This window comes from Physella acuta, unplaced genomic scaffold, assembly GCF_028476545.2.
Source record: "Physella acuta isolate Inbredline_101_S28 unplaced genomic scaffold, ASM2847654v3 ptg001394l, whole genome shotgun sequence".
NCBI classification, from domain to species: Eukaryota; Metazoa; Mollusca; class Gastropoda; family Physidae; genus Physella; species Physella acuta.
Genome location: NW_026732909.1, coordinates 229,584 through 255,733, shown reverse-complemented (window position 1 = coordinate 255,733; position 26,150 = coordinate 229,584). Strand labels below are relative to the sequence as shown.

Below are 26,150 nucleotides of genomic sequence, written 5' to 3'. Positions count from 1 at the left end.
CTAATAGCCGTCACCAAACCCATCTCTATGATTGTAACATGTAAACAGCGTGAACCACAGCTCACCAGCCCATGTGAGTGGGTGGGGGGTGGGATATGTAGCGATAGAGAGGAAGAGAGGGGACTGTAAGGCGCGCTTGCAGCTTGTTTTCTAACGGCTCCCAGAAGAGAATTATATATATAGATTTTTAAAATCACAAAACAGGTTCTAACGATTAATGAGAGAGTTCCAAACAAATTCTATATACAAACTATTTTTAAAAACCCTAATACAATTTTAAGATTTAATAAGAAAGAACCAAACACGTCTTGAAAGAAAACGATTTCAATGAAGCCTAATACAAGTTAGGCTTTGAATCAGTACATAGACGGGCCAACCTCTATGTCGCATAACTCGACCTGTTTCGTCACAGAGTCTTCTTACAGCGACGGTCACGGACGTGTAAGCAGGCCTCAGTGTACCTAGGTAAAGTCTTTTCAAGTTGTGGGATCGACCATTAGCAGTGCAACAAATCGGGTTAGCTGGCGACTGGGGTGTAGGAAAAAAGTTTTGTAGTGAGGTAAGTGTTTCACAGTTTTATAACTTCGATATAGGTTAACAAGGTGATCACATTTTAAACTAACTTGATGATTAAATATGTGTATTTACATATCACATGATTAAATATGTGTATTTATATATCCCATGATTAAATATGTGTATTTACATATCACATTATTAAATATGTGTATTTACATATCACATGATTAAATATGTGTATTTAAATGTAACATGTTTGAATATGTGTATTTACATATAACATGATTAAAAATGTTTATTTACATGTCACATCATTAAATATGTGTATTTACATGTCACATCAGTAAATATATGTATTTACATGTCACATCAGTAAATATGTGTATTTACATGTCAGGGGACGATGTGGTCGAATAGTAGAGCTTACTACTAACTCAAAAGTCTCGAGTTCGGATCCCGGGGTCGAGTCCGTAAAACGACCCTGAGTCCATCTAGCCCTGATGGGTACCCGACTCACGTTAGGGAAACTGAAGCGGCTGGGCATAATGCTGACCACATTATCCTCCTGTATCCCGAGGACATTGAAACAGATGAACTCTACTTCAACTGCCCCAAGTATCTTGGGCACGAACGTGAAAAGATGATGATGATTTACATGTTATTATATAAGCGTACTTATTTCTATATATAACATATATAACATGCATATATATATATATATATATATACATATATATATATATATATATATATATAATCAAATATGTGTATGTGCAGTCGTGCGTGGGTATGTATGTGTATATGTGCTTATATGTAAGTTCTTTCTTATGAAAGAAGTTCTTTATATATAGCCTATATAAAGTAAATATATCGGCACCAATTTATTTAGTCTGAAAAGAAGCTTAAAATATCTACTTATATGTCTATGTCTAAAGAGTATATAATATATATATATATATATATATATATATATATATATATATATATATATATATATATATATATATATATATATATATATCAGTAACTATTTCTACGACGTTTTATTCGGCCTAAAGATATACTTTTTTAACTAAATGACGGATATCTACACATGACTACCTCTTGATGGTAAAAAGATTACTACTCTACACACACAAACAATGAACTAGGAAATACCACCGCGGTGTTATTTGAAACTACCTGAACTAACGCTATTACGGATGTTCATTCTAGCGTGTAATGTAAGGCAAAAAACACGGTCATGCGATCTCAAGTATATTTTTAAAATAAATATTTGTATTATTACTCTTTTAATTTCTTAACAAGTAATCTCTACAATTGTCCTATGAAATATGTTGTTATAAAAATACATTTATACAGTTAATGTTTACATTAAAGATAGAATGTAGTGGTCGAGTGGTAGATGTCAGCTCACATGATTACCTGTGCAAGGTCATATAAAATTTATGTGATAAAATCGACTTAACATTACTCGGTACAATACATTTTAACAGTACGGGACTATTTCTGGTAACTTAATTTACCATGTTAAAGATTCAGCAGGAACGATAAATAGCCACACAATGATGCTACTATTAGTTATGTAGCTCCAGCTTACGCTATACCTTTATTGTTTTGTCATTTTATAATTTACTAACTATACTTTTATTTTTGTTATATAGAATTAGATTATAAACTTTTTAAGACTACAGGAATACATTATTAACATATATTCCAATCAACCTTTTCACAACAGCACCAGTTTTGTATTTTTGAGGACGTGTGTATGTCTAATGATGACAGTCGTATGTAACAGATGTTTTCATGTATGTGTGTGTGTCCATTGATGAATTAGATTAATGCTATAATATAAAGTGTGTTTCTATGGATGTGTGTCCATACAACGATGTGTTAGATACAAATCTTAATGTAACATGTGCTTTTATGGAGATGTGTGTGTCCAATGATACCATAGATAATAACCACAGCATAACAGTAGTTTTATGTGTGTCCATACAACGATGCTTTAAATAACAAACACAATGTAACATGTCTCTATTTAACATGTCCCTATTTAACATGTCTCTATTTAACATGTCCCTATTTAACATGTCTCTATTTAATTTGTCTCTATTTAACATGTCCCTATTTAACATGTCTCTATTTAATTTGTCTCTTTTTAACAGTCTGTGTTAAATAGAGACATGTTAAATAAAAGCACATCTCTATTTACAGATTCCGACCAGACACCTACAATGGCGAGTTTATGTGTTACCACATCACTGCTGGTGTTGCTGCTGTACCCAAGTGTAAGCCAGGGACAAACCTTCATCAAAACAACCAAATCCATCGACACAGAGACGGAGTTCATTGGACAGGTTTCTGTTGCCAACTTTGACGGCCAAAATTGTTCGGTAGCCAAGTTTTTAGGCATCCCTTACGCCCAGCCCCCTGTTGGGGCTAAAAGGTTTGCCAAGCCCGAGCCTATGGTCTTGCAGAACGAGACCTACATGGCGACATCGTATAAAAATATTTGTTTCCAGAAAGCGGACCCATCAGATAGCTGTCAGAAAAACATGGTCATGAGTGAGGATTGTCTTTTCCTGAATATTTTTCTCCCCGTCCCCACTCTTGATGTAAGTGCGCAAGTTAAAGATAACGGAAGTCTAACCTTGCCCGCCGGTACAGGGCGCTACGCTGTGTTCGTGTGGATTCATGGAGGCGGGTTTACAGCCGGAAGCGGAAATTGTGTCGACCCTTCGCCCATGGCAACACTCGGTGAGATTATTGTTGTCACTATCAACTACCGGTTAGGAGCTTTAGGGTTCCTCACTACGGAAAACGGCGTTATTCCTGGGAACCTCGGTCTCTGGGACCAACACGAGGCTATCAAGTGGGTCAATAAAAATATACAAGCGTTCGGTGGGGATCCGAACAGGGTCACCATAGGCGGGCAGTCTGCGGGGAGCTACAGCTCAATATTTCAAGATCTGTACCCGGGTAATGATAACCTTTTCCAGAGGGTTATTGCTCAAAGTGGCACCCCCGCGGCACCTAAAAGTGTCAGCACGGTTGGGTACTACACAGCGCTGAAATTGGCTCAGGGGCTGAACTGTCAGATAATGGACGAGTACAGCAGCGAGGAGATTCGATCCTGTTTGTTGAACGCTAGCGCGCAGATGATCAGCGAAGCTGTGCCTGTCAGTGTTGTACCCATGAGCCTGCCCATACAACCAGCCCTAGACGGGGACATGATACCCGTGGATCCGTACACCGTCATGGCGCTGAACTCCACATCCACGCCTAGCGGGTACGCATCTTTCGGGAAAAGAGATCTTCTAATAGGAAGCAACGGCCAGGACGGTGAAGTCGTATACAGGCTACGAGCGGGGCTTTTGTCAGCGCAGTTCAAAAACTTGACAATCGCGTATCTGGCGTTTAAAACGACAATGAGCCAAAGCGATTTTAAAAAACTCGCCGCGGAGTATTTCTTACAAAACAACGAAGACAGCGTACCGGATATAGTCGTCAACGCCATACTTGATAGATATCTAGACTGGGGGAACGCGTCTGATTTGGCCTTGATGAGTAACCGAGCGTTGCAGATGCTCACTGACGCCTTCTTCTCCATACCTGTCGTGTACACCGCCCTCAGCCATGAGGCCAATCAAGACAACAATGGCGGCTCCGCGTATGTTTACAGGTTCACCCTCCCGACGACCAGCGTTGATTTCAAGACGAAGTGGATCTCGTGGTTCGAGGGGACCCAGCACTCGGCCGAGATCCCGTACCTGTTCGGCACATTTAAAAGCACAGCCGCCGACGTGGCCATAGCCAGGACAATGATGACGTACTGGTCCAACTTCGTCAAAACAGGGTAAGACAAAGTCCATTGTTATATTGGTAGATGTTGATGCGACGGCTTAAAGTAATCATAGCTATATGTTTGGCTAAATTGGTAGACTATCCATAAAACTAATCTTGAACATATACAATAACAGCGAAAAGGACAGAAAAAAACAACCCATTCATTTCGTAACAAAAACGATCAAAACACAAAAAACGTCATCAATATACATCATCATGCTTGACAATGACAATTAAATTACTACTTGTTTCTTTTTTTTACTTGTTTTGTTGTAAAAAAAATAAATAACAAAAACCAAACAAAACAATCTAACTACTTACGGGAGGTAACTCATTATTGATCGTCAAAATTTACGACGAAAGATTTACTGTATTAAACCCCTTTAACTCGGTGACATTATCCATGATCGTGGAAATAGGACACATTCGGGGTAGAAAGTTAATGCGTTTTGGTTGGCTTATATGCACTTTTTTTCACAATTATGAATATATAACAAAGTATTCTTTTTTTAAACAGAAACCCCAATCTGGCAAATCTCAACAGCTCTGCCTCAACTACGAGTACCTGGCCAGAGTTCACGAGCGCCGGCCAATCATACATGGAGATACCATACGGCACCAAACCCAGCAGCTTCCCGGCAGCAAAGGAGAAACATTTTTGGTACAGCTTCATCCCACAGCTCAAGGACAGCTTCAACAGCTTCACCACAGCCACGCCAACATTCTGTATAACTACAACAACTGATACGGCGGGAACTACAATTGATATGGCCGGGCTGGACACGGGGGGAGCGGTACAACCAGCCAAATACGTACTGGCCCTAAGCTTGGCGCTTGTATGGGTTAGGAATGTATTGTAAATGTTGTCATTATCACAGTGTCTTCCAACACAAATTCTACTCAGAAACCAGCCGTGTAAGTGTAATTAGCAAGGTTTTTCCAGAGGCACCCCCCCCCCCGAAGAAAGTCTACAGCCCCCCCCCCCCACGAACGAGATGGAATTATATTGTAAACCCGGAAAATGTAGACCGTCCCCCCCCCCCCCGTCCCCCCGAAAATATCAAGTGCCCCCCCCCCCCCCCCCCCCCAGAGAAAAAAATTCTGGAAGAAACACTGGTAATTAGTAAGTACACGATATTTCTTATGTAGTCCTGGGATAATTAATTACAAACTTGAGGCTGTCCTGAGGGAACAATAAAACACATCGTGTGCAGTATTAGATGTTACATCCCCCCCCTAACCACTTCACTTTTGTTTTTTCTAAACACATAATGTACGCCCTATACATTTAATTGAATCAAATTCGCCAAATGCTGACACTACAATACAAACTCAACAAAATCTTAAAGATCTGTTTATTGACTACCCCCTCCAGGGATTTCCGCAGGTTATGTCGTCACTCTGTTACTTTGAAATCGAACGTGTCTAACAAGTTCACTTTTTAATTATGTAGATTTTATCATTTTAATAATACAATAAGACATTCCATTCAAGTCCAACGACCCACCCGGTTCACTTTCTTGCTGTGAATATACATAACAGCCATATTTATTTGCAACTTTTTCCAGTGTCAGATCATAACAAGGATCTTGTCCAGATACGCCCCGACAAAAATGTTAACCCCCGCCACCCAAAAAGTATGATAAAAAAGAGGACATGTAATGAAATCTTTTAGTTTTTAACCCTAACCCTAGAGGCGGATAAGGAGTTACGTTTATGACGTACGTTTAAATATTCAAATGTCTAGACATCAAAAATTGGTCAAAGTTGCGTACGTGCATTACATTGTAGCTGGCAAAAAGTGTGTGTGTGTGTGTGTGTTGGGGGGGGGGGGGGGGAGGGCTTAACTCTTTGCCCGTACACTTTTTGCATCAATGGCAGGGCTTATCTGGACAAGATCTCATAACAATCCACAAACTGTAAATAAATAAAAGTATTTTTTTAATAAACAGAGTCTCTTTTTTGTGTTCTTTGTTTTTTTTAAATCTTTTTTTTTCGTTATTTACGTAATAATTAATTATAGGTCTGCATGAAAGTTTACGGAATTGCAGTTCTAGAAGTAAGTAGGCCTATCACTTTTTGGCGCATTAAAAAAAAAGATAGTTTCATTTGAAAAAAATAGAGTTTGTTTGAAATAGTTAAACACCAGTAGCCTAACAAACAGTGAAGTGTGGGTTTTCCCCGCCCAACTGTGGAGGTCGATGTTGGGAAGATAACGGATAACAAGAAAATGTCGGGTCCAGGTATATCGTAGCCTTCAAGATTGCGCCAAGAAGCCAGAAGTTTCCTGTGTTTAGTCCAGAGGTTGGGCTCTTGAAAAAAATCATCTGTCCAAAAGCCAGTTGCTCTGTGTGGAAAAGGTTGCAATTTGTACACGATAGGTGTGGACAGGTCTTGAGGTATTTACCTGTACCAGCTAATCACGTAACAGGAAGCACATAAAGGTAAATTCTACCTGTATATCATAAATCGTGTAACTATTTATTACTGTAAGACAGGAAGAAAGCGTGGCTGATTGACTAAAATACTCATAAAATAAAGGTAAATTCTATGTAGTCATCAACGTTGCGTATTTATGGTAATTGTCGTATATTTAAATGGCGATAAGAAAGCTGTGATTATATTGCCTCTTTAGTTATTAGGATTTTATACATTTTAGTGTTGAAAAATACTATGCTATTGTTATTTGTATTATTATACGAGTATCTTTCTTTTTCCTCGCTAGCTAGACAGCCTGATTCACAATCTGTGTACTTTCAATTGTTGGTACTTTTTATGAAAGAAAAAAAAAAAAGAAATGAGTTTATCTCTTATCTGCGTGCCAGATTGTCCTTGAAATATAAACTTTAAATAAAACAATATATACTGACTTAGGCTGCAGGTGTCCTTTTACTAATAGACGCACGATTTTATTTTTCCTCTGTCTACACCGCACAATCCACAATATCAAAAGTGTAATTTCAATTTACTTTTAAAAAAAAAAAAGTAGTGTCCTTTTATACGCAAGTTTTTGTGCATGTATTGTTAGTTTATTTAGTCAGTTATCGACAATACGCTGTCATTTCTCTCTATCAGATTTGATAAAACCGTCATCTAGAGAATGTCAAGCACTGGATTATTGACCCTTTTCACACTTGCAATCTTAGCGTGTTGTCACGCGGCTGAAGAGGAAAGAGAAATATTCAGTTTAAAAGAAAATGGCACGGATGTTCAGTATAAAGGGTTGGTCTACACTAGCGAATTCAATCACACAACGTTTCTGCTGGCCAAATTTCTTGGTATTCCTTACGCTCAACCCCCCGTGGAGGGGAGACGTTTTGCCAAGCCAGAGCCTTGGGTGAATGAAGACAACACGACGATTGATGCGACTCAGTTTAAGAGCATCTGTTACCAGAAAGTCGACCCAACAAACGATTGTCAGCGAGGTTGGAACATGTCTGAGGATTGCCTCTACCTAAATATATACGTACCATTGAAACAAGGGGATGTAGCTAATATAAATACAGATTTGGAGTCGAGAATTTCTGGGAAGTACCCAGTTTACGTGTTTATTCACGGTGGAGCATTTTTCCGGGGTAACGGAAACTGTTACATCCCTTCAAATCTAGCCGGGCTAGGCGAAATCATCGTCGTTAATTTCAACTACCGGTTAGGTCCCCTTGGTTTTCTAACAACAGATGACGATGTCCTGCCAGGGAACTTGGGACTCTGGGATCAGCATGAGGCGATTAAATGGATCCACGGGAACATCCACTTGTTTGGGGGCGACCCTAGTCGGATCACAGTGGGCGGGCAGTCTGCCGGGAGTCAAAGCGCGATATACCAGTCTTTGTTCGCACCCAACCGAGATTTGTTTCAAAGAGTCATTGCACAGAGCGGCACACCAATGTCCAGACAGAGTGTGAGCACCACTGGTTATGAAATCGCCTTGAATTTTTCCAACACGCTAGGCTGTAACATAGACAGTGCATCAAAACACAGCGATGGTATAAAGACTTGCTTAATGAAGGCTGACGCGTACACAATGGCGCAGACTCTGGTCCCGAGTATTATAACATCCGGGGTACCATTCCAACCTACCCTAGACGGGAAGTTTGTAAACAAGGCAATGTACTCGTTCTTGGCGCAACCATCGGGCATCTCAAATACTACCATCCCAGATTTAACATTCCCAAACAAAGATCTCCTCATCGGCTATGTCGCAGAAGACGGTGAAGTTTTCTACAGGCTGTGGACGATTCTGCTAAATGATAAAATCACTAACGACACAACAAGAAGCGAGGCTATGAACTCTTTAATCGACGTGAAGAAACTACGATGGATCATTTTTGTTGCGTTAGCTGACAAGTTCAACGAAGATATTAATCAGTACGATCCGTTAATCGATGTCGTAATTGATCGATACATAGATTGGCAAACACCTGAAGATTTGGTGTCGATGAGCAACAGGGCAGTGAAACTGCTCACCGAAGTGTTCTTCGCACTACCAACTATTGGTACGGCTTTGAGACACACTTTATCACAAGAAGGAAAACCAATCGGAAGCACCTACATGTACAAGTTTAGATTACCATCAACCAATAAGGGGTTTAAGGAAACCGCCTTAAGCTGGTTTGAAGGGACAGAACACACTGCAGATATACCCTACGTCTTTGGATGGGTCAACGAATCCGAAAGCGTGGATATTTCTCTTGCTATGATGACATATTTCTCAAATTTCATTAAAAGCGGGTAAGTTGAATATATAAAAAGCATCCAGCCAACACTACCCATACAAACAGTCCTACAAATATTATATATATATATATATATATATATATATATATATATATATATATATATGTATATATATATAATTGTATATATATATTTATATATGTATGTGTGTAGTTGTATGTGTGTGATATTTTTTAACATTGTTTCGATGCAGCAATCCAAACTCACCAAAAGCCACAAGACCCCCGACATGGGAACAGTACAACCTCACAAACCAGACGTTTCTGGAAATCTCGTCCACGTCAACATTGAAACACTACGACGTAGCGGACAGCCGCCATTTCTGGGAAAAGCTTATGCCAGCATTACGAGTGCATTTCAAGAACATGTACGAGGCGGATGTGAAAGATTCGCAACTGCAATGTGAAGCTCACAAAAATGCAGGAAAAAGACATGAATCAAATCTTTCATTCGCCTTTCATTTACTAATGATTTCTCTGTGTATGAAGGTGACGTTGTGGTGAATTTAAAAGATAAACTCACTGCTCGTCTCACAAGCCTTACTTCACTGAATAAAAACCTTTATGTCAGAAGACAATTGAAAAACAAATAAAAACAAACTGAATCGATTATTTTCTTTTTTCGATTCCTTATTTTAAAAAAACCATTTGTCCTTCCAAATCACTTCGAATAATACATTTACTTGAGAAAAAAATTTTGCTTTTTTAAAAACTTATTTTTAGTGCATTTAAAAACGTATTGTAACGATTTTAAAAAATAGTTTTATTGTATAGCTAAATATGAGTATAATAACAAACAGGTAGGAAAGGCCAGGATTTATGGTTGGTCAGCTGGGCCATAAAAAAATATATCCACCTGTCTTTTGTATTCACCTTGAGTGTGTCACGGTCACTACCACGCTAAACCCAGTGTTAGTCATAGGGTATGGTGCGGGGGTGGGGAGGGATGGGAGAAAGGTAGGGGGGTAAGGGGGAGGGAAGGAGTATGCTTTTATATAACTCGTTTTTTATTTTCCTTTCATTTTATAAATCAGTTAAAACGTAACTGTTTGTATTGCGTTTTGTAACTTTGGGATGGAGTTTGTATGAGTTAACTTGAAAGAGTTAACATAATAAAAAGCTTTTTATCAACTTTGTTGTAGTTTTAGTTATGAATGCTTTTTAAAAAAATATATAACACCATTTTGTTGTAAGGTTGTTAAAGTCAATAAGATTAAGAGAGACTTTAAACTTTGTTCGATTTGGTAGAGTATACGTTTGATTTTACAGAGTTTGTACATGCAAGGTCAATTTATAATACGCTTCATGGGGGGCGACGGATATTTTATGATTAATAGAATTCATTTTTCGCCGGATTAAGTGGGTTGTCATGCATATCGCCCAGTAGTGAAGTGGGCCAGGTCATGCAGTGGTTGTGTGGAGGCTTACGGTATCTGACCTTGCCGAGTTGAATACAGGAGAGCTTCTTATATGATGAAAGGTAGTCTGGCGGTAAGGGCTAGACTGAGATGTTTTGTAAGCCGCTTTGACCAGTACGAACAGAATTTGTCGCCTGACTTCTTCCTTACTACCACCAAGTAACACGCATATATATATATATATATATATATATATATATATATATATATATATATATATATATATATATATATATATATATATATATATACAGAGCCGGCGTTAGTAATACGCGGGGCCTAGGGCCAACCATCCGCGCGGGGCCTTTCCATTATATTCCATTACTATATAATGTGATGTACACATAATAACACAAATGTTTTGGAGTTTATAAGCTAATGTCAAACTTTCCACTATAATAACAGATTTTTATCTCTCCCATGTATTAACCCAATGTTCGTAGTTTTTTTCCTTTTGCTAATATATTAAATCACTTTTGACAGTTATGTAATTCATACCAAATCACAATTTAATCACGTGCCGAATAATTAGGAAAATAAAGTTTACAATACAGCGAACTCGGCCTGATGTATCAAAACAGTATAGACTTCAAAATTTGTTTAGAATTCATACAATATTTTAAAACCAAAAACATTATTGTCTTAATTATTGAACGGGTGAATCCTTAAGGTGACACAACATAACAACAGTTTTAACTTTCTTCTAAAAAATAATAATAAATCACTCTGTTTAATGCCGTCTGATATAGATCCTAAGGCGCCCCCCCCCCCCCCTCGTCGCCCTCCTCCCACCCCTCTGCCCGCAACTGAATGTTAATTTTGTTATACCGGCCTACATATAGAGTTTCTTCCAGGCATCACTTTGGGGGTGGGGGTGGGGGGGGGGGGGGTGGGGGTGGGGGGGGTGGGGGTGGGGGGTCTCACCCCCCCCCCCCGAAAACGAAATGAAATTTATATAATTTATATAGAAGATATATACTTTTAACAGTGTCCGCCCGCCCCCCCCCCCCCCCCCCCGAAGAAAATCTACCGCCCCCCCCCCCCCGAAAATTGCAAGTGCCCCCCCCCCCCCCGGAGAAAAAAGTCTGGAAGAAACACTGTACATATACGACATTATACGACATCTACAACAAGAAAATCTGGACTAGAGTTCATCAGGTCACTAACTGTCTACTACAGACATCCCGTCTGCTCACTAAAAGGACGTCTTCATGGGTCCGCATACAATAGGGTATCTCTTTACGTCGTGGGCTAATTCTCGACCGCCATCTCCAGTCAGCTCAGGTCAAATGCCAGGCGACCGTACCCTACACAAAGGGGAGGTGTGACACTATTTTTGTATCGAATTACGGCCTGTCCCAGTTCAGGTGGGACTAACCAACATCAACCGTGGCCTCAGTTATAACAATCAACAACGTCGGCATTCGACCATTTAGTTTTTCCCAATTGAATTCAGCAACAATTTTTTTTTAAATTTACGAACTAATTCAGATAACAATTAATGACATTGCTGAAGCGCGGGGCCCCTTCAAGCGCGGGGCCTATGGCGACCGCCCCGTTCGCCACCCCCTAACGCCGGCTCTGTATATATATATATATATATATATATATATATATATATATATATATATATATATATATATCGTTTGTTATTTTTTTTTCTAACCAAAATATTTATGTTATAAAAAAAGTAAAGTTATGTTTCAGTCCAGATGAGTAGTTCATCTGTTTCTTCTTTTTTATGAAGGGAATGTGTAGCCGACACTTCGCATACGGCAGATGATTAGTTAATCTGTTTTTTTCTGTATAGGTAGGGAATGCGTGGTTAGCACTTCGCCCAGCCACCTTTAATGGCTTACCCACGACTCAAATAACTACGCACTAATTGAATTTGAGTTGACTCAGTTACGTCGTAATTTTACGCTACTTGACCACACACACGGTCCCGTCCGAAGGATTGTAAAGCAAAGAGCAGACAAGCAATGACAACCGAGGAACAAGGGATACTATCACTTCATATTTATCGGACTTAGTCTAATCTTAAGGGCAATAAAAAAAATATGCAAATAAATTTCACCGAAAATAAAAATAAATACATAAATAAATAAGCCACTTCAAGTATATAATTAATGTTAGTTATTCGAAATCGCAAACTGTATACAAAATGTGATTATAAAAGATACTGATAGGCCCCTACATTCAAACTAGATGCATTGTCTAGTTCCTGTCAAAGTCCAGATGCGGAACAACTTCTCCGCAATCATTATCCCAAGTGGATATTAGAAAAATATAAGGAGATACTATTGTAAAAACTTAAAATTGTAAACAAAACTTTCACCATTGTTATCAGAATTACAGTGGCATTTTTTCTTTAAATGTTTCATTAGGAAAGCTTAATTAAAACATTGGATAGGATCCGTTTTTTCTTAGTCCAAATACCCAACCATTTATTTTTTTTATATATCCTAGCGTTGATGTTGCTGTTGTTTTTGTAACAAACTTCGTGTTAGCATTATAATAATCTACCTAGAAAACATGGTATTTGATACTTTCCCGTTAGGTGGTATACGACTTCCATTGTTCGTCAACATGATAATTCCCCCTGAACTCTCCCTAACAAAATCACCACCTTAGCCTAAACCCCCAACACCATCACATTTACTCTTATGATAAACTACCACCATCCACAGAAGGCAAGACATGGCGGAATAGTACGCCACACCGGAGCACCAAGTTCAACCAGTCGATAATTGTCAACAAAGTTCATTGTCATAACCATCCGCGGTACAATGGAACGAGTTAAATGAACTCCAGGAAGGAAGTGACTAGTTTTAATGGCGTTGTTTTGGACCAAAAATCTGACCCGCTGACATACTTTCCTAACCCATTTCAACAAAATATCCGCGAGTCCATTCCCACCCCTCCCAAAAAAAAAAAAAAAAAAAAGATTTAGGACACCGTCACGATACCATCAAAACAACCTGCGTAGTACCTGAAGTGTTATGGTCATTGCGCGCCCGCTGAGCGATAACAGATAGCTCAGTAGACCACTACATTATTCGTATGGACCTATCCTATCTTTCTTTCGGAATTATGTATGTTGGACTTGGAAATTTGTCCCATTTTATAACATTTGAATGGTTACAAATGTCTTTTTTACATTGATATATAATTTTCGAAGTGTATATTTATAAGTGGAAATGTTTTAAAAACAATCATTATGCAAGAATAATTAACAAGATAATACCAAAATGTAAGTTACATAAATAAATAACCCAATTCAGCGTTCATTTGTGGTAAATTATTTTTCTCCACAAAACTATAATCTTTAAAAAAAAGCCAAAAAAAAAATTTGAAAAAAAAAAATTACGTTGAGATCCATAAACACAAATTTATATCAAGCAAACTATGAAAATAATCACGTGTAAAATACAACACCAAAACGTTCAAAGTGAATCATGTTCAGATAACAACTCATGTAAAAAAAAAAATCACAGTGAAGGGAGGTCACACAACTCAGGCGGACTACGGGTCAACAAAGAGAAGGGGCGGTCAGAAACAGGCAGGTTTTATTACCATATTTTTTGTCAAGGTCGAGGAGGGGGGGGTGTCATTAATTGTGTCGGGGACAAATGACCAGTGCAGGGCTGTGGGGCTGAGGACCGTATCTAAAGTGGCAAATACGCGCTGTGGCGACATCGTAAAACCCGCACCAGTAATAAATTAACCTTTGCTTCTTGACTAAATATAATGTGGATATGCAAGTGATTTATTTATCAGTATAAAAAGTGTACATATTCACTGCTTTTGGTTCTAGATTTCTTTCAGATTATATTTTGATGAAAATCTCTTGTTTCGTGGACTAATACTTTAGTGGAACACCAGTGAAGGTAAGATATGCTAATCTTTTCTTTAACTTCAAATGTTTTTGTATTCAAGTCATTTCATTAAATGCTGTTGTATACAAGTAGGACTAATTTCTTTTAATGTCTATCCATCCTAGTCATTTTTTTAAATGTGTGTATTCTGGTCAATTCTTTAAACTTTAAACGTTTATACATCATAGTCATGTCTTTAAATGTATTTATATTCTAGTCATTTCTTTTAATGCTTTAATATTCTGAACATTTCTTTCAATGTTTTTGTATTCCAGACATATTTTTATATTCAAGACTTTTCGTTTCTAGTAATTTAAAAATTGATTTTATTGTAAAAATTTTTTTTTGAATGTTTGTTGTTTTAAATTTCCATTTATTTTACATTCTAGTCTAGTCATAAACATAGTTTTTATACACAAACTTGTATTCGAAACAGAAAATGTAATACCTTTTTACTTTTGTGGTTATCTAGTTAATCATAATGTCAACGTTGAGTAAATGCATATTTAAAACTGTATGATGATTTTTAAAATGTTTTATGTTTCTTGAAACGTAGACAAATTTAAATAACGAACAAGTAAACTTAACTTCACAGATTTATTTAGGCGACTCCCACAGTTGAACATTTTCGAACTAGAGTATGAGAATAAAATTCAATTTAATTAGTTGTAAAAGATGGGAAATTTAAAGAAAAAAATAGCTATAATCGGAGCAGGGAGCAGCGGTTTAACAGCAATAAAATGTTGCCTGGACGAAGGCCTGGAGCCTGTTTGCATAGAAAGATCGTCAGACATTGGGGGGCTCTGGAATTATTCAGAGGAAGTCACTGAAGGCAACCCCAGCATATACAACAGTCTGGTGATCAACACTAGCAAGGAGATGATGATGTACAGCGACTTTCCGCCACCTGAAAACTTCCCATACTTTCTAAAGCACAACAAAGTCCTCGAGTATTTCCGTCTCTACGCCGAACAATTTCGCCTGCTGCCGTACATTCGCTTCAACACGGAAGTGAACTACATCAGAAAAAGTGAGGATTATGAGACAACGGGAAGGTATGAAGTGAAGTATGCGTCGTGTGATGGTGTGGTGAGTGAAGTGTTTGACGGCGTGATGATCTGCAGTGGTCACCACTCTAAAGCACACGTCCCTGATATCCCGGGGATCGAAACCTTCCAGGGAAGAGTGCTACATTCCCATGCTTATAAAGATGCCAGAGGATTTCATAACCAAAGAGTTGTTATTCTAGGTACGTTAGCATTATTTAAATTTTAAACTTAAATTTGATTTTAATTTTAGTAAGAAGAATTTTAAAATATTGTATTCTGTAAACTAGTATGTTTCCTTTTTTAACCTCGCCATATGAAGGGATAGTGTGGTCAGCATCATGCCCAGCCGCCTTTTTTTTTCGGTACATTAAGTCAGGTACCCATCAGAGTTGAGAGTACTAGCTATATAGCACATTAAAAGTAAGGAATCTTAGGGCATTTACGCGCATACCCCTGTTAAACCCGCGAGTAACGGTCCTATGTTTCGGTTTAGTTTAATGTGCAGAGCTGAGGTAATAGCTAGATTGATGGCTTGGGTTGGTTATATGCTTTATTGTAGAAATGTTTCTACTTCGGTTTGGGGTACTGGAGTGGGTGTCATCGCCACAACATTGCTGTTGGCTTAATCTGTCGGTTGACAGAAATTCTACAGTGTAGCAAACTGAGAGATTATTTAAACAAAAATAGGCGTAACTAGGACTTTAGCAAAGTGATTTATTCAGTTCCCATAGTTTTTCTCTCGTTACATTTTTAAAAAATTGAAGATATATTCTGGCTTTTTAGAAATGTATTGTTTATCACATGTGCAGATTATATTTTGTGATCTTATTACTTTACTTTAAGGCTTGGGTAACTCAGCTAGCGACATAGCATGTGATCTGGCCAAATCAGCTAAACAGGTAGGACACAGTTCAATAGACTGTAAGAACTATGAGGTTTAAATAGTAAAACCTAAGAGAAATACTTCTAATTTAAAAAAAAATGTCAAAATTATCTACTATTTTGGTGTGGACTACAAAATTATATGACCAATCAAATTTTACATAAAACAGCGATATGTTATTTTTCAAAGGCTATACATAGAGACATACACTGCCCTGATATCTTCCTAGGTTTACCTAAGTTCTAGAAGAGGAGCCTGGATCGTACCTCGGACGGCGTTCTGGGGTTTGCCAGCTGACATGATAGCCAACAGCCGAGTGGTTTTCAGTTTCCCCATGAAATGGCTAGACTGGTGTGTGCAGGTCCAAGCCAACTTCAGAATAGACCACGACACATACGGACTCAGGCCACAGCACGGGCAAGTTTACAGTTATTTTAAAGCATGTTTGTTGTATAAGCTTTGACAGGTCGTATGGTTCAAGTGACGTTACGTGAAGGGTTCTTTAATTTTGTAACTATGGGTTAAGATAATTTATCTTGGTAGATGACTAATTCTTATTCAATATTAAAATAGTAAATGAAGATTTGGGTTGGAACTATGCTAATTTTCGTAGTGTGTTTGGAAATTTTTGACGTAATTTTAAAGGCAGGGGAAGTTGGAGCTTGGGCCGGATTCTAGTAAACAGACTCATCAAGCCTTACAAAAAAACAGAAGGCGTTATGAAATGCACTTCCAAGTTTAAAAAAAACAACTATACACTACTATGTTGACCTGTTTGCTTTTAAAATTATAAATAACCAACAGGAAACGTATTATAAAATAAACCATTATTTAGTTTTGATCAGTGCATGAACACTTTTTTTACTTTCTCGTATATACGAAGTATAGAGAAAGTCTTGTAATCGTGCAAAAAAAAAAAAATCGAGATTTTTGCAAATCTCGACGTTTTGCATCTCACTGATACGGAAAAACATAATTTTGCAATCTTGTCCGTATGTCTGTGTGTGTGTGTGTGTGTGTGTGTGTGTGTCCGTGTGTAAACACGATAACTTGAGTACCGTTACAGCTAGGTTGATGAAATTTCATATATAAGTATTTAATCAAAATCGTAGATCCGTATCAACTTTTGAGCGATTTCCGATAACCGGAAGTGGTACTTTTCCTACTTTGAATTTTTCAAAAGCCTATAACTTGAGTACTATTTCAGATAGATAAATGAAATTTCATACGTAAGTAAAAGATCTAATTCTCTACCTTCTATTAAATTTTGAGTCATTTCCGTTGACTGGAAGTAGTACTTTACGCTACTTCCGATTTCTCAAAAAACTAATGTAAATTTTAAAAGTAATAATAATATTGCGCACTATTATGCGCTTTTTTATTTCGCGTTCACTTGGTGTGCAATTAATTTGTCTACGAGATTTTATTCTATTTTTAAAACTTTAAGTATTTAAAATGGATTAAAAATCATGTCTATAACCCGAGTTCCCATCCCCTGTTATTTTATATAAGAATATTCGAGAAAGTTTAGGGGAGATCACTCCCGGTTTATTTCATTTACCAACTCAAAGCTCAGTGGCTATAACAAAAACTGCATGATTTTATAGAGTTTTGAACTGCCACCCCACTATCAACGATGAACTACCAATACATCTGGTAACTGGGAGAGTGCAGACACGGCCTAAGATAACTCGTGTGGTCAAGTCTGGTGTGTGGTTCGAGGATGAGTCATTCTGTCCATGTGACGTCATCATACTATCCACTGGATACGATTATAAAGTGGACTTTGTGGAGCAAGACATTTTCAAGGTTAATATTTTAACGTATTAAGGCAGGTGAAAAATAGTAAGCGAACAATACTTCGCACATTTTGTATATTTTGTTGACGACTGAAAGATGTCTAGTTTAAGCATTTGTTTTTTTTTTGGCCAATCGAGCAGCAGCGCCTTTAAAGTCTAATGTATTAAACTGAACGTTTTCAGGTGGAAGAAAATAGGACAAGGTTGTACAAGTATGTGTTCCCTCCCCACCTCAACCATCCCACACTGGCAGTCATTGGATTGGTTCAAGCTATTGGAGCAGTTATGCCAATTGCTGAGCTGCAGTGCCGCTGGTATGCACGGCTAATAACGGGTAATATATATATTTTTTAAATATGCTTTTGCTTCCAAGCTATATGTAGCTTCAACAGTTTGTGTTAGAGACTGACATGTTTAATTACAGGTAAAGCCAAGCTACCAAACAGAGAGGTCATGGAGAAAGATATCGAGATGAAAAAGGAAAAAATGTGCAAACTTTACGTCGATTCAAGAAGGCACACATTACAGGTAATGGGTCGTCCGTAAATGGCGATACACTATAATAGTTTGGTGACATAATAGTGTTGTAGACTCGCACATAAAAGGCAATTACAAGTGTAATGGACGTTTCGACACAAGCCCTCGTTGAAGGGGTAAAAAAAAGTTAAGAGTAACGTGGCGTCATTTATGGATGAACTATAAGAAGAATCTAGAATCTAGCAGTTGTAGGACAAGTATTTATTTGATAAGTACACTTAAGACAAAAGTGAACATTTTTCCCTACATTGGTTATTGAAATATTTTTTTCAAGACATTCTGGATCGACTACATGGACCAAGTAGCTTCTCAAATAGGAGTGCGCCCAAACTTGTGGAAGGTGTTGTTCGTGGACCCGGAGTTGGCTATTAAATGTTATCTTGGACCGTGCTTGCCATCTCAGGTAGAGAATTAACATAGTTCAACTATTGTAGCCGTTAAACTTAACGGTTCATCCTTTGCACGTTTTGTAGCCATTCAAAATGTAGATACAGTGGCTAATTTTATTATAAGGGAAGTAAATCTGTTTGCAATACATACTCGCAGGCTAAAAGAAAGTTCACACATTTTACAACTTATTATACCTAGTTATTTTCATCGTTAGGTTAATGTTTTCGTACTTTATACATCATAAACTTAAGTTAAATTATCTTTTCCGCTATTTTCTGTTGTTATACTTTGGATTTTATTCGCTTAAAAAATGTTAAATATCTTTCGCAGTATCGGCTCACTGGGCCTGGATCATGGAAAGATGCTAGAGAATACATCATCAATACGTATGAACGAGCAAAAAGATGTGCTTCAAAACACAAAATTTCCAAGACAAAGTCCAAACACCGTGAGTCGGTCACACAGAACGGTGGCGGCGATCCAGATAAGGGAAAACGTCCAAAACAAAACCGCTACATATCTACAGCAGCTAAACGTGTGAGCTGCTTCACAAAGCTATCGCTCCTCAACAGCTGCCGGGATTCTGATGACATTCGATCAAGCAAACTTTTAAACGACACGAACTTGCTGTCCCCCCACTGGACCACTATCCCATACTACATTATGGTTATGCTGGTGTGCTGCTGTCTCTGGTTGATCAGTATCCTGCTCAGCCACACGGGGCTGCTTGTGAGCATTCTGTATAGATGACGGACACACAGAACAGCTATAGTTATTGTTTTATCTATTTCTGAGGAAGCTGGATTCTGACTTGATTTTATCACTGACAAAACGAAAGTAGTGGATCATCTAAAAAAAAGTTCGCCCCTCCCTGATAAAAACTAAAGTAACCATTCAAGTTTTAATTACAAGTTTCTGATAATGTTTTACGATTTCTTGTGCGGAAAAAGACCAAAAACTTTTAATTTTTATGAGCAAACATGTAAATAGATGTAAATATATTTAACATTTTAAATCCGCTTGACACAACGAAGTATTGTTTAGATTTTTCAAAGGTTAAAATCAACGCTTTCTTTTCAACGTGAGCTAGGAAGCAATAAATAGAAAGATCGGTAATAAAATAGCAATACCGCTTGCTAGTTAGTGACTTAAGGGTTGATATAAAATAATTCTAGAGAAAATGTTCAACATTCATACAGCTTCATCTAGATAGAGCAAGTAAAAAAAAATTGTGCATTTGTAATTTTTTTTAGCCATCTCAAAATAAAAGTATGTGGACATTAAGACGCGCTTGTTTTGATGTAGATGAAAGAATAATTGTGTAATTACTTTCGCTTAATTTTAAACGTATTCTGACTGCACCTCCATGGTAATTCGGATACGTGTTTAAAATGTGCGGACGGCCATTCTATTCAGGTCACTAAACATCCCCCCCCCACCACCAAGTCTTGGTTTCAGTACTGGGTCAGTTTGTGATGGCAGATGTTCTATTGTTCGCCATGAAGGGGGGGGGGGGGAGTTCAATAGTTGCAGCCAGGGCAAAATGCACCCAGCTGCAGGCAGTAAACTACGGCCATTGTTTACTGAGAGAGGTGGTCAAGCGGTCAGTGGACATTTGAAGGTCGTTTGGTCCTGAACAGATACATTTACAAAGAACAATCACAAAGCACATAGTTTGATTCTAAATAAGTATGAAACTGATAAAGCTGGTTTATATAGGCAAATAAACATTTTTTAAGACAGTGTAGGCCTATATTAATATATCAATCAATCTAGACCATTGTGTTTTGATGGGCCGTATACCCATAATTCAAATCATAAAATTCTATTTTTAAAATACTTTTTTTTTCATTAAAAGAAGTTCGCAATATCCTGTAGGGACAAAAGAAACTCCCGACATTTGCTAGCGTGGGAAAGTGGATTGAGGGTGGAATGACCGGACGGGGAGGAAATAACAAGCTGGTTATATAAAAGTTGAAGAAACTAGATCTGACCGCTGTTAACCAGTTCGAGATCTGTGTCGGGGTGGGAGGGGGATAGTTGAATGGAAACTGAGTGGTGGGCGTTTGACAATTTTTTTATTGTATGGGGGGGGGGGGGGGGGGGTCGACGACGAAAAATACTATCGTTCCGTCGCTTATGGTCCAGCCGATACATAAACAAAACACATGAAAGGAGGCAACTCGTGGTTGATTTCATGCACGAATTTCATCAGGGGTTGCGCTCTTGTATAATTAGACGATAAGCAGCAAATACACACAAAAAGTGGGCGGTAGGTCGAATTAATAATGGAAAAAAAAGTTGTCAGCGAATCACAAACAGATGAAATGATATTGGGGGTCAACTTAAATGACTAACGCTTTTTGGGGACTATTTTTACCTCCCCTTCCCTCAGTCACACATCGACACAATAAGCCAGACCACCTACAACTACAATGACATCGAACAACTCTACCTACAACCCCCTCAAAATTAGTTTAAATTTGTTTTAAAACATAGATTTCTTTCTAAAATATTAACCGAGCTATTAACATAAAGTAGACTAATCCATTTCTATTACAATTTACACATTAAAAAAACAAATTCAGTGTCTAACATTACAATTATTTAAATGCAAAAAATATGACGTCACACTATCTGAACACCCCCTCCCCCTCATCATGCATGGTCACAAAATTACGACCCCCCCCTCAATTCTACGAGTGTGATGTCATTTTGAGGAATCGCCCACATGTGATGGAGAGGTGTGGTTACATCGCTATGCTCCACAAAAATGTTCAGCCATAATGATGATGAACAAATACTAGACCAGAATGCTGATTCTATTGTTTTAAAAATTAATTATTAAAAAAAAACTTGACAAGTAAGTATGGAAATAAAATGAGTAATATTTATTGTTTAAAAAAGTGAAAACTTTTTTTTTGAAAACAACAAAAAAAGGTCAAAACAAAATTTCAGTAGTATTAAGAGCTCAACAAATGCCATCAGAAAGCTGTTCTCTAACCTTACAACTATGGCTCACTGTGAAGTCTAGCAAGATTGTCCATCTCCCGCTGGGAAGTTTCACTGGCCACCTGACAGATCTGCCTTTCATCTTTTTCCGCCAACCTCACTGAAACCACCTTCAGAGTTTCAGTTTTTGGATTCACCATACCCACAACTCTGGAAGAATAAACAGTAAAAAAAACAACATATTTTACTTTGTATAAAAAATTGTATGAATAGGATTTTAATTTGCTCCTATAAGGTGTTTGTTACCTTTACAGCTTTTAGCTAGGTAAGGTTTAGAGGATGCTTATGAAGTAACGCAGTTGGGCTGGGAAAACTATTTACAGAATTTTTGCTGTAGGACTAGACTATGTATGTGAGAACAGTGTATTATTTTTCTTTAACCAAATATACATATTTACCTGTATACTTGTCCTCTAATTAGTCTGGGTAATTGTCTGTCCTATAACACAAAAAATATAAAAAAAAAACAAACAATATACATATATAATACAATTTAGAAACATTGTTTTTTTTCGAATTTTTCAAATAAAAATATGACTGCTCTTTTTTAAGTTTGGATTTAGCCGGTTCATGAAGTAAAAGGTTTATAAGACAATAGGTTTGAGTTTATAAATGAAACCAATGGATAGTAATAAAGGAAATTTTCCAAACCAACAGCTAGATATAGACATATTTTAAAAAATGCTACCAAATGTAATAAACAAAAAGAAAACTTACGATTTCATAAAAAATACATTTAATGCTTGACGTGTCATCTCTCAGCATAAACTCTTTCCCAGTGCCACTTTTATCTTTGAGAGTAGCAGAGTCAACAACTCCTTAAATTTTACAAGATCAAATTAATAAGCTGCATTTAATCTCATTGCTAAACAACTCAACAAACTTTTGAAATTTCCTTTCACCTTTTTTTCAAACATTCAATTCATACCTAAATACAATCAATTATGTCTATCATAATTTGGATAAACTAACTAATAAGTAAATACTACTTTAACTTATAACCATATATTAACATGTGAATGCATGAGTGTATTAGTGTTTGAATAAAGAATAATTATCAAAGAAGAATTATTCAAACAGCTATTTTATATTTTGTTGGAACTTACCATAAACTTCAAACATAACCAAACCAGTACTGATTTTGGAGGAAGTCCAGGACTTAAGAACAGATATTGCACAAGTAAATATGCGCATTGATGTATCAGGGGCAGGCTTTTTATTTTCTATCTGTAAAATTAAATAAAAGTTCAATGATAAACATCACAAGTTTTACGCAATATTATCTCCCCTGTTTTATTGGCATATTTAATTAAATCTAAAAACTTTCATTTATAAGGCTGATGTGAAAGAAATTCATTTACCTTAGGCTTAGTATTTTTTTTAGTCTGAAAATCATCCACACTTTTATTCATAGTAAAACTGCTGTCATCTCCCATTTGTAAAACCTGATCATTTCTAAATAAAATAACATTACATGATTACAAACTATCTTAAAAAATAATTTCAATAATTTATAATTTAACCTTTTCAAGCTTGAGTGCTTCAGTATAACATAAAGACAAAAAGATTCTTTTTATATCCACAGCATAATACTGTTGATATTTTTAAAAATTATTATTTAAATGTGGGATTTAAAGTTAGCTCTCTGAAGTCGACATAAATAGTAAACAAAGTATGTATAGACTATAGTATAGACTTTAGCAAAATTATTTGAACAATTACTTCTGATTTCCTTTATTCATAGATAATTTGTTATGTGCTGTTTTGGAGATAGTCATCCTTTCATTCTGGTTATTCACATTATTTCTTGCACCCACAACACTTGCACCCCTAGCTTGTCTATTGTAGTTCCCCTGATTGTAGATTGAATTTCTGTCTTCCAAGCTTTGCATGTTGCTGAATGTAGTTTTTCTGTTGCCTGTACTTTGAAAGTTAAAAGATGTGTTGCTTGTTCCTTGATTAGTGGATGAATGTGATGGCACATTTCCATAACTGTTAAAAGTAGACAAACTTCGACCCACAGGTGTTGAATTAACCTTGACATTTTTATTGGTGGTTGACAGTTGGATTCCTTTTGTGTCTTTTTTACCTTGGCCAATATTGGAATTTTGTCTTGTAATATTTTGTTTTTCATTGCTAGTTGCAAGCTTGTTGCTAAAATTTCCATCTAAACTCATTAAACCAGAATTTACATCTTTACTTGTTACTATGTTCTTTGTTCCAATTGCATTTTGATTTGACTTGAAATTACTTCTTGGGTTTGAGTTAGATCCTGCAAAAAGTAAAGTAACACAGTTAAAATGATCAAAACAAAAATCTATTCTTTCTCTACACAGTAGATAGATATTTGTAGTAGATTGATATTTTGTAGTGAAACTTCTACCATAAAACATGGTTTTATGTTTTATTTGAAACCCCCACATACAGGCCTCTATTAATTGAATTATTGCGTACTGTACTGTTGGACTATTACACAAGGTAAAAAATTACCATAACTGACATCATTGGGGACAATGGAATTTGTGCTAAGTGAAGTACATGCAGTTGATGCCAGTTGCTGTGGATCTGATATGACTGCTTGTCGCTGGCGTTTGCGATAGTTAAATAGAGGAACTGGTGCAGGTTTCTAGAAAACAATAATAATAATGAAATAACATTAAAAAATAAAGTTCATCAATTTAGAAAAAAACGCACATATTATCATAATCTTCTTCTTTTCTTCTTCTTCGTTCTTAATTTTTAGTGTTGAAGGGGATCGCGATTTATCTGTCAGTGGGTTTGAACTCGAGACTTTGTTCGAATTTATCAACCATGAGCTTTTTGCCGACTCGACCACGCCTCCAACACAATTAAGCGTTACGTGTCAACTGGTTATGCGCCATTGAGGCCATTGACTACGATTTCAGCCTGCTTTTCTTTTTGGATTTGCTTCCATAGCCTTTGTCCAACCAAGAACAAACTACAAGGCAGCAGTTGTTTAATTTTGGAGGTGTCTCTCCTAGAAGAGTGGCTGTCCCCAGCTAACGAGCCTCATCTGCCCGAGGGTTCGAACTCGAGACTTTTTGGTTTAGCAACCATGAGCTTTACCGACTCGACCACGCCGACCCCCATTATCATAATAACTACTATAAATTTAATTTTTAAAAAATACAAGTATCCAACCCCCCCCCCCCCCACACACACACACACAAATCATGTTAAATGTTCCATCCCATTTTCTAAAATAACAGAAATGATAGTCATAGTTTAAAGTTTCAATAAAATAGTTTTTAGAGCAGATTAAAATTAAATTGAATAGTTTTTCTAGATATTAGATATCTACATTACATTTTATTTTTATCCCCAGCATTTTTATTTTTGAAGTAATAAAAATGCTGTGGCTGTGGCTACTAGACTACATCTAGAATCTAGATGGCTACATCTCACATTTCTTGAACTGTTTTTCTATTCTGTATTCATAGTCAATTATAATAAACTTTATTAAAAAATTCATTAAAAAGAAGACAGCGTTGAAAGTAAAAATTAGTGTGGCTGTAGGTCCCAGTGTTGAGTGTGGGGCATCGTTAAACTAGATCTAGTAGATCTATCTATTGTCTAAGTCTATAAACTATAAAATATAAAAGTTAAAAAAAAAAAAACAATAATGAAGAAATCAATGAAAATAATCAAATAAATAGTTTAGAAACCCACATTCATTTTAAATTTCAGAAAACAATGAACATTCAATTTCAATTAGTTTATAACTAGTCTAGTCAACTGTTAATGAATAGGCCTAACTATCTAAAAATCTATGTGAATTTGATTACGCCTACTATGAATATTACAAGGTAGATTTTTCATAGCAGACGACAAAGGGAGAAACCATTTGTTAGTTATTTCCCCTATATTTTGACCACACCCTTTTGAAGATACAATTTTCTCTTGTAAAAACATTCTAAAGATTTAAATCTAGATCTACCACTAACAAACGAATTATGAGTTTTGTAACTTACATATTATTTAATAAACAAGCTAAAGTAAAAACAATATTTAAGTGTAGGTTAAATTCATATTTTTAAATGCAAAAAATAGATCTACATT

At 36.8% G+C, this 26,150-nt stretch overlaps 4 protein-coding genes across 6 annotated transcripts; 3 read left to right on the top strand and 1 right to left on the bottom strand.

The window, feature by feature from the left end:
* Positions 1-411: 411 nt before the first annotated feature.
* LOC131927300 (cholinesterase-like) lies at positions 412-5,302 on the top strand. Its single transcript, XM_059283083.1, has 3 exons — positions 412-559; positions 2,737-4,378; positions 4,886-5,302. Exons 2-3 carry the CDS (start codon positions 2,757-2,759, stop codon positions 5,226-5,228), a joined length of 1,965 nt encoding a protein of 654 aa, XP_059139066.1. The 5' UTR covers positions 412-559; positions 2,737-2,756; the 3' UTR covers positions 5,229-5,302.
* Positions 5,303-6,507: 1,205 nt separating this feature from the next.
* LOC131927301 (cholinesterase 1-like) lies at positions 6,508-10,033 on the top strand. Its single transcript, XM_059283084.1, has 3 exons — positions 6,508-6,812; positions 7,444-9,099; positions 9,299-10,033. Exons 2-3 carry the CDS (start codon positions 7,469-7,471, stop codon positions 9,606-9,608), a joined length of 1,941 nt encoding a protein of 646 aa, XP_059139067.1. The 5' UTR covers positions 6,508-6,812; positions 7,444-7,468; the 3' UTR covers positions 9,609-10,033.
* A 4,110-nt stretch (positions 10,034-14,143) lies between these two features.
* On the top strand, positions 14,144-20,305 carry LOC131927302 (flavin-containing monooxygenase 5-like). The gene is made up of 10 exons (XM_059283085.1): positions 14,144-14,237; positions 14,340-14,412; positions 14,996-15,649; positions 16,293-16,348; positions 16,562-16,749; positions 17,940-18,141; positions 18,315-18,465; positions 18,556-18,659; positions 18,943-19,071; positions 19,389-20,305. Exons 3-10 carry the CDS (start codon positions 15,076-15,078, stop codon positions 19,806-19,808), a joined length of 1,824 nt encoding a protein of 607 aa, XP_059139068.1. The 5' UTR covers positions 14,144-14,237; positions 14,340-14,412; positions 14,996-15,075; the 3' UTR covers positions 19,809-20,305.
* Positions 20,306-21,980: 1,675 nt separating this feature from the next.
* Positions 21,981-26,148, bottom strand: LOC131927294 (spermatogenesis-associated protein 22). 3 transcript variants are annotated; one of them, XM_059283075.1, is made up of 8 exons: positions 26,063-26,148; positions 24,561-24,696; positions 23,793-24,342; positions 23,432-23,525; positions 23,177-23,297; positions 22,788-22,888; positions 22,469-22,509; positions 21,981-22,220 (listed from the first exon to the last, which is right to left on the bottom strand). In XM_059283075.1, the coding sequence occupies exons 3-8, from the start codon at positions 24,245-24,247 to the stop codon at positions 22,070-22,072; spliced, it is 963 nt and encodes a 320-aa protein (XP_059139058.1). In that variant the 5' UTR covers positions 24,248-24,342; positions 24,561-24,696; positions 26,063-26,148; the 3' UTR covers positions 21,981-22,069. The 3 variants fall into 3 exon arrangements, with proteins under 3 accessions (XP_059139058.1, XP_059139059.1, XP_059139057.1); XM_059283076.1 differs by having other exon boundaries at positions 24,571-24,696; XM_059283074.1 differs by lacking the exon at positions 26,063-26,148 and adding an exon at positions 25,761-25,918.
* Between the last annotated feature and the right edge of the window lie 2 nt (positions 26,149-26,150).